Source organism: Oryzias melastigma, linkage group LG17 (assembly GCF_002922805.2).
Source record: "Oryzias melastigma strain HK-1 linkage group LG17, ASM292280v2, whole genome shotgun sequence".
Taxonomy (NCBI): Eukaryota; Metazoa; Chordata; class Actinopteri; order Beloniformes; family Adrianichthyidae; genus Oryzias; species Oryzias melastigma.
Window position 1 is genome coordinate 5482815 of NC_050528.1, and position 8615 is coordinate 5491429.

Here is an 8615-nt window from a genome sequence, read left to right on the forward strand (position 1 = left end):
ATTAAAAAAATGAATTGTTAAAAACAAAGACTCCAAAATCCAAACATGTCAGAGCAGAAGAGAAATTTGAGGGTTGCTATGGTAACTACGCCAATTAAGGCTAAATCCAAATTCATCGTTGTCGGAAATTTATGAAACGCATTTCATTACACTCTGACTGTCAAACTTTTGGAGGAATAACTTTTTTTTATCATTTTTTTTGGGCCCTTAACCTAAGTAACAAAATGAAACCAACAGATCCTTTAAGGATTTTGTTTTTGATTATCGAAAACTTGTGCACTTTCAAACACTTTTTAGCTGTAACTTCTCCAGAATGGAGGTTGGATTGTATATATTATAGGATAATATTTATCAGGTTTAACCTTCATGTGTTCTTTAGGATTATTTTGGGTAAAGGTTGTGGAAAAATGAAAATGTAAATATATAAAAAAATATTTTGTTATATAAATATGAGTAAGTCAGAACTTACAGTTATCAGATTAAGAGATAGGAAAAAAATACACAATTAGCATTAGTTTATTGGACTGTCCAGCCATTTTTATTGCACTTTGTGTTGCTGATGCTAATGGGAGGCTTCATCAGGAACATTGTAGATGGGCTGCAGGAGCATTTGTGATTGTGAGATCAGCTGAGCGCCATCAATTTGGTTTTTAGCTTCAATTTTTCTTTTTATCTTTTCTTTCAGGCTGGGACACACCTGGAACTGCTGAGCAAAGGTGGTATTTACTCCGATCTGATCCGCAGACAGAGAGCCGAGGAGAAGAAATGAAAACCGCTCCACTTTTTCTTCATGTAGATCAACTCTAAAAAGGTTTAATAAATGTAATGTGTTGATTAAAGTGTAAATGTTTACTTTTTGTCTTTAGAAAATCAGAAAATCCCTCTCTGCATTCAGCCATGAATAGACCAGCATTGTAAAGCCTTTGCTTTGAATAACATGATAATTTATTTCTTCCACTGTGAGAAGTTTAAATAACTAAGAAAAAAATAAAAGTTGGTTTGATTGAAAAAAACATTTTTGTATTATTCTTTTGTTAAATATTCTTTATTGCATAAATATCATTAAGCTATTCTATTTATAAAATTCAGCTAGTTTTTAATGTATTTAAGCCCTTTGTAGTATTATAGCCCAGTTTAATTTGACCGTTCTTTGTGTTGTGCAGCTTAATAACAAATTTTTGTTATTTATATTGATTAAATGCATGATAAAATTGGCTTTGTGTGACATCAATTTAATAAATCAGCATTAAGCCTGCAGCAGATTTGTTTGCAGTTTGACATTTAAATTGAAAGTGTCGTTTTGAATAAATGATTAAAGCAAAACCCAGATTTTTAGCAAAATGTAATAAATGTGATATATATTTCATTTAGTTAATTATTGCCTGCAGTAATATATAAAATTATAATTTTAACTTCACCAGATAGAATAATCTTAACAATATTTTTTTAAGGGAATATTAAAAATGTATTATTTAGCTTTCACTGTTTCAATGTAAGTAAATATTTGAATAACAGAACATTTGTCCATTCAGTCACTTAAATGTGTTAGCAGAATAAATTAAATAATAGTCCTACTTTTATTTTTTTAATTATTATTATTATATTTCCAACATATTCAAAGAACACTTGAAGAAAAATAACACCGGTGTTGCAGCACTTCAGAAAGCTGTAGTTCATCTCCAAGCCTCTAGATGGCGACAGGGCGCAAAGTTGCACTTAAACTGCGAGTAGCAGCAAGTGTCGATAAAGGCTAACGACTGGAGCTAACCTGTGTCTCTATCCACCCCAGTTCTGGGGGGATTTGTTGGATATTAGTTTACTGGCTTGTTTTGAGTCGGTTTTATTTGCCAAAAAATGCAGAAATATGAAAAGCTTGAGAAAATAGGAGAGGGTAAGTTTTTATTAAATCTTTCTTGAAAATTAGCGCTAGCTTGTTTTAGCTAACGCTAGCATAGCGGTTAATGTTTATAATATAATCTGTCTTATAAAATTAATACGCTTATTATCACACGATTGATTAAACGGATTTTTATTTGTATTATTTTTGAATGGATTTAAAATTGTTTTGTTGCTACATTTTCAGGTGTTGAAACGTCTGAAATAAATGAATAGCTTAGCTCTTTTGTGTCATTCATCGGAAACTACCAGATTAAAACTGCAAAACTGTGATTCTGTTTTAGGTACTTATGGGACTGTTTTCAAAGCTAAAAACAGAGAAACCCACGAAATTGTGGCTTTAAAAAGAGTCAGACTAGACGACGACGATGAGGTTTGTAAACACAGTTGGATGACAGATGCTCCTTTAGCATGCTAGCACTAACAAATCTTTTTTAATTTAGGGGGTACCGAGTTCTGCTTTGAGGGAAATCTGTCTTTTGAAGGAACTAAAGCATAAAAACATTGTCAGGTCAGTTCACTGTCAAACTAATAACGTTGAATTAGCATGTTGTGTAATGACACTAACATCACTCTGTTCATTCATTAGATTACACGATGTGTTGCACAGTGACAAAAAGCTAACCCTGGTCTTTGAGTATTGTGATCAGGTGAGTTACTCTTTATCATCCTTTTTTTTTTTGCACCGTTTCAAATCTAATGTTTCAAATTCGTTGCAGGATTTGAAGAAATATTTTGACAGCTGCAATGGGGATCTAGATCCTGAAACTGTGAAGGTTAGAGATCAAATGAATCATTCTCCTGAAGATCACAGATCTTTGGGGTTTCTATAATAACATTGTGCATATGTAGAACAATAAATATACGTTTGTTTTTGTGTACAGTCATTCATGTACCAGCTGTTAAAAGGTCTAGCTTTCTGTCACAGCCGAAATGTCCTTCATAGAGACCTGAAGCCTCAGAATCTCCTCATCAACAGAGTGAGTGTTTACTTTACTCTTGAATTTGTGTAAATAAATGATTTGTGTACTGTTAGACTGAAACAAAAAAAAACAATAATGCATTTTTTTTCTCTGCTTTTGTAGAACGGAGAATTGAAGCTTGCTGACTTTGGGCTGGCCCGAGCTTTTGGTATTCCAGTGAGGTGTTACTCTGCTGAGGTTGGTTGTACATTATGGAACCAGAAACTAATAAGTGAACATTTCTGTTAAAAAGTGTAGAACCTGAATATGCAGATATGTCGTGGCTATTTTTTTTTTGATAATCCTAAGAGGAGTAATTTCACAAATATATAAAAATAATGAAAATATTTTTTTTTCATACCAAATTCGAATTTAACCAAATTTTTTCTCGGTATTGACCAATATTTGCATAATTTGAGTTAATCGGTATCAGACTGATCCTTAAAAAAAATGCATCAAAATTGTTCTGACTGTTTGTTCCTAATAATCCCTGATTTACATTCACTAATAATCTGCAAATGTTTTGTATATACATTTTCAAAGCTTTAAAGTGATTCCTATGATCCGTTGCCTTGTGTTAAAAAGGTCAAGTATGTGATTGTGCAGTAGAAGAAAAGTTCAGTTTTCATGTTATTGTTCCTATTATGATAAATATAAATTAAACATTTCTTTTAGCATAAAAACATCATTAAAAAAATACTTTTTCAAAATGTGAAATAGCTGATAACTTTTAACAAAAGTTCCTATGACATCCTTTCAAAATAAGACTTCCTGTGTCAGAAAGGATCATCTCAAAGCAGCAAAAATGACAATATGAGTAAAAAAAACAGTTTATTTTTCACTTTGTGGTGAATCTTTCCCAGAAATGTGTACATCTAACAACCCAAAAATAAATCAAAGGTATTTTTTTTTTTACTGTGTTTTTTTTAAGCATAGGGGGCACCTAAAATGCTTCAATTGTTAAAAAAAACAAAAAGCTTCCTAATAATCCTTGAATATAAAATTTTGTTGTCCTTACTGACCTCATGATTTTTTTGTGGTATGGCGATCACAAATCCTTCAAAATGTTAAAATACGAAACTCTCTATGGATTGTTGGAACATCTCAGAGTGATGTGATGTTCTTAAACTGTTTGTGAATGGACAGAATAAAGTTTGAGTTCACTCTACGACTTATTTTTTACTTTAGTCACTATTAAATCAAGCCATATTAAGCCACATGTGGCTCCAGAGCTGCAGGTTGCAGACTCCTGTTAGATACTTAAATATCAGCTATCACAGCTGCAGGGGAAATATTGGTATCGGACAGAAAAAATGATATCGCCCCGTCACTAAATACTAGCTGTGAAAAGTTAGTAAAACAATGCGGCAGGTGTTTTGTGAGCTGCTGCTACCTTGAGGGTCTGATATAGAGAAACACTTCTTACACTTAACACAGTCACAGTTTTATGTTTTGACACAATTTTGTCATTCCCACTTTTGAAAAACGACAGACTTCAAACAGATTTTTTTTTTTTTTCTTTTTAGTAAAATGGCCTTTAAGAAGCGACTTTCAGTCACATCATTTGCATCTGTACTTTAGAATGCTAGAGATTTCTGGTCTTGCTTCATATTTAGTCCTTCTGCTCTTTAGTCTGCAGTATTTTAAGAAAATGTGGGGAAAAATACTTCCATCCCTATAATTAGTTTAACAGAAGATGCGGCCGTTCTTATTTTCTCTTTAGAATTTAATCTCATTTATTAATCCAGCTCAGAGGCGCCGCAGTGCACAGAACCGCGTCTTTATTATTACTTTCCTTTGGGTTTTTTATTGCAGTGTTTCTGAACTTCATTTCTGCAGGTGGTGACATTGTGGTACCGACCTCCAGATGTGCTGTTTGGTGCTAAACTTTATTCTACCTCCATTGACATGTGGTCGGCTGGATGCATATTTGCAGGTTGGTGTGTAATCTGTGTCTTGATTTACTGTTTTAAACCGACTGTTCCTTTAGCAATAACTACAGTTGCTTTATATGGAAGCTTTTCTCCCTAAAAATGTTTGCATTTGCTGAATTATGCCTGTTTACATCCTTTTCCCTCCACTAAATATATGCATGTGGTTTAAAATAAGTTAATTATCTGAATGCAGAGAGAAAAAAAGAAGTCAGCATCCAGCACTTAAATATCACTTGCCGGTTTTCTTGAACTCTAGTTGGGTTTTGAAGTGAATCTATTGGGCCACCGTATCAGCTGTTTATGGTGGTTTGCATTCAATGTTCTGTGCAGTTCTCAAAAAGAGATTCAAAAAGGAAAATGGAAAGCTGTGGCTTAAATACAAAAACGGATCATTTTTTACTCTATTGAAGGGTTTGCTAAAATGTAATGCGGTATAAAGGTGATTTACACCAAACGCGATCGTTTGACAAATTCGCGTGCCCCGCCCCTCTTTTGTCACACGGTGAATTTGCTGCCTGTCACCTGTCAAAAAATTTGTTCCTGAGCTTGACTTTGCAACCGCGTGTTAATGCAGCTAATGCATTTAGGATGATCGCTATAAGGAACAGTGTCCAGAGATCTCACTAAGAATGTATGGAAAACACAACGACTAATCGACTATTAAAATAGTTGACGACTAATAATAGTCGATTAGTCGTTACTTTATATTATATGGAGTAGGGCTGCCACAAACGATTATTTCAATAGTCGACTAATCTCCGATTATTTTTTTCGATTAGTCGACTAATCGGTTCATGCGGCGACTGGATGTAAAACACTCATCTTAACCATCATTATCTTTAAACTTGAGGTCTTTAAGCTATATTCTAACTAAAATAAAGACAATAGTTTATTAATCTTTTAATTAATCATGCAGCTTTTCTCCTTCATTGGTTTCTAGCATTAAACAAGTCTTAAATCAAATGGGGTAATCTGAATCAACTACAGAAAACTTATTAAAAGCCTGAAATTCTTTTTTTAAAGCTTTAAAACATATATTTAATAAAACATATATAAAGTATTTCAAAAGCTATTTGCAGATATAAACACAGTCAAAATATTTGCTCACTGAGGCCCGTTTATTAAAGCAAAACACTAATAACATCTTTGAACTGAAGATATTTCTATACATAAAAAACCTGAGGATGTCCAGATAAACAAAGAAAATAAATAAAAAGGGGGGAATTTATATTTTTAAAAAGGGATAAAAGCAGGGCATGTTAGAATGTACATCAGTACTTTCATTCTTTCATTACATCCACTGCACATGCGCAGAACAAAATTAAATCATATTTTCAGTTTGGGGGAGAACCCATAAATCTGTGTTACTTCTTTAATGTCGTGGTTGTTTTGCTGTTTGTTGTTGTTTTGTGACTTTAAGTTACATTTACTTGTAGCTTAATGCAGATAATGTAATGCTACACTTGTAAACTTAGCTCTGGACTTTTAGGTGAGCTCCTTCACTTCTGGGACTCGTAGTTTTAAATCGTTCCATAACTCGGCTGCAGATACGTACCGACACACAGCTTCTATGTCTACGCAGTGAATGTTTCATAATCTGCTCTTCGAACCGGACGACGTGATCGCGGAATATGAATGAAGCCTTGGACGAGCGGTTCATTTCCAGTCTAAACTCATTATCCGCGCCGCCCTCGCGGCGTTTGGTTCAAAGAGCGCGGACAATGAAACATCCCCCATGCAGACAGAAGCGCCGTAGACACGGATCTCCTGCAGATCTTCTGGTTCATCTCCAAACAGCGCAGTAATGACAGCCGCAGCGGAGCTAGCTGTGTTAGCGCCGATGTTAGCTTAGCTAGACGAAGCTCTCTGTTCAGCGTGATCAAACTCCGTCTCAACATGCTTTATCTTCAGGTGATCATTTATCGCCATAGTGCTCCCATGGAACACGAGTTCTGTCTTGTATAAATTACATTTGACACTTTTTCCTCTTTTATTTTCCTTTTGCTTCCCACATTTTCGAGCTAGCGTGTTGTTATGAGCCTACCGAGAACTTCCTGTTACGTCATTGCTGACCGGATTAGCACCACTGCGCATGTGTGACAAAGACAAAGGCAGACCCGGCATTAGAACGCGCGAACAGTAGTTTTAAGATGAAAACAAGGAAAAAAAACAAACAAAAAACGACGCTTCGACGACCAAATTATTCGTCGACTATTTTAATAGTCGATTAGTTGTCGATTAGTCGAATAATCGTGGCAGCCCTAATATGGAGTCATAGTGTAGTAAAGTTAAGTTATGATGGCATTCTGCTAGCTTTTTGACTATTTTGTCATTTATTAAGGTTTTTTAGGCTATTTTGGAGGTAAGCTCAAATTTCAGCTACATGCTAGCTGTTCTAGTTAATTTAGGCTTTTTTTGTTTTTTAAGGCTATTTTGGAGTATAGCTAATATTTCAGCCTTGTGCTAGTTTTTTTGGCTAATTTAAGTTTGTTTTTGTTTTTTTTTAGGCTAAATTGGCATTTAACTAGTATTTTACTGGCTATCAGCTTCAGCGTTTTTAGCTATTAATTTCAGAATATTCAGCTATCAGCACTAGCATCTTCACCGGCCAAATTCAGCTTTCAACATTCACACTAGCATTATCACAGGTAGTGCTATAAATCTCACCTGTTCTCAGTTGCATTTGATTGATATGTATTCAAAAGTTTACGTCCGCACTTTTATCTATGCTTGTTTTAAATTAAAATCTTTTTACTTTCTTTTAATTTTATTTTAATGATCACATTTTTGCTATTTCTTTTGATTGTTTCTTTTAATGCTTTATGTAAAGCACTTTGAATTGTCTCTGTACATGAAATGTGCTATACAAATAAACTTGCCTTGCCTAGATTTTTAGTTAGTTTAAGACTAATGATGGTTAAGATGAGCGCTTAACATCCAGTTTTTGCGTGACCCGATCAGTCGACTAATAAAATAATTGTTTCGGGCAGCCCTAGAAGACACAGATGAAGTTCAGAATTCAAGTTTATTTATTGTGAAGAGTTCTACAAAAAACATCAATAATCATGTCTCCATGTTTGGGTTTATATGATTATTATTAAAAGATTTTCCCGGTACAGGGAGCTGTGTCTGAATGACAGCCACTTCGACGGTGTTTCTGTGTCTCTGTAGCTGAGCTTGAAGGCTGTCTCGAATTAACCCGGGGGAAAAAATAAAATTGGGAGACCTTTTTCCTTTTTTTAAATGTCTCGATGAGGCCCACACCCCACAGCAGCTCTCCGTCTGCCGGCTTATCGAGCTCCGCTGCGAGAGAGAAAACCCACAATCTGTCCAGAGTGTTTCCCGCCTCCACCCTAAAGTAGCCAGATGAGTTCTGCATCCCTACGGCTACAACAGGTTAAGGGAATAGATGGAAGTTCTGGACAGCTTTGGATAATATTCTACCCGCTGATCGAGTCAATGAAAACGTCACATGGCCAAAGGTGAGTTCCTGATTGGCAGATGTGACACGGCGACCTGTCAGACTTCAGATATTTAAATTTTGGCTCCGCCGCCCAATTCACGCCTCGTAGCTCAAATCGAGCTGCTGGCAGACTTTCGCGCCGCTCAAATCGCGTCGCAGGACTTCAGATCGCCTCATGTCGCGTCTGTTCCATTGACTTAACATTGAAACTGTTCACCTCCGCCGCACAAATCGCTTTCGGTGAGAACGCACTTTTAGAAACCAGACTGAACACCTCATTGTGCTCTGTTTCAGAACTGGCGAACGCCGGACGCCCTTTATTTCCAGGCAATGATGTCGACGACCAATTAAAAAGGATCT

At 35.4% G+C, this 8615-nt stretch overlaps 2 protein-coding genes across 2 annotated transcripts in view; both read left to right on the forward strand.

Annotated features, from left to right (window-relative positions):
* The window catches only part of abcb8 (ATP-binding cassette, sub-family B (MDR/TAP), member 8), a gene marked incomplete in the record, with an annotated part of 6123 nt that extends 5110 nt beyond the window's left edge, over nucleotides 1-1013 (forward strand). The window contains 1 exon segment of the mRNA XM_024273901.2: nucleotides 686-1013. Coding sequence (XP_024129669.1) covers nucleotides 686-769 — 84 coding nt within the window.
* A 672-nt stretch (nucleotides 1014-1685) lies between these two features.
* The window catches only part of cdk5 (cyclin-dependent kinase 5), a 13424-nt gene continuing 6494 nt past the window's right edge, over nucleotides 1686-8615 (forward strand). The window contains exons 1-8 of the mRNA XM_024273902.2: nucleotides 1686-1891; nucleotides 2181-2269; nucleotides 2340-2407; nucleotides 2486-2546; nucleotides 2616-2672; nucleotides 2781-2876; nucleotides 2982-3056; nucleotides 4698-4794. Of these exons, the coding sequence (XP_024129670.1) occupies nucleotides 1855-1891; nucleotides 2181-2269; nucleotides 2340-2407; nucleotides 2486-2546; nucleotides 2616-2672; nucleotides 2781-2876; nucleotides 2982-3056; nucleotides 4698-4794 (580 nt within the window). The 5' untranslated portion in view covers nucleotides 1686-1854. The remainder of the gene's footprint in view (nucleotides 1892-2180; nucleotides 2270-2339; nucleotides 2408-2485; nucleotides 2547-2615; nucleotides 2673-2780; nucleotides 2877-2981; nucleotides 3057-4697; nucleotides 4795-8615) is intronic.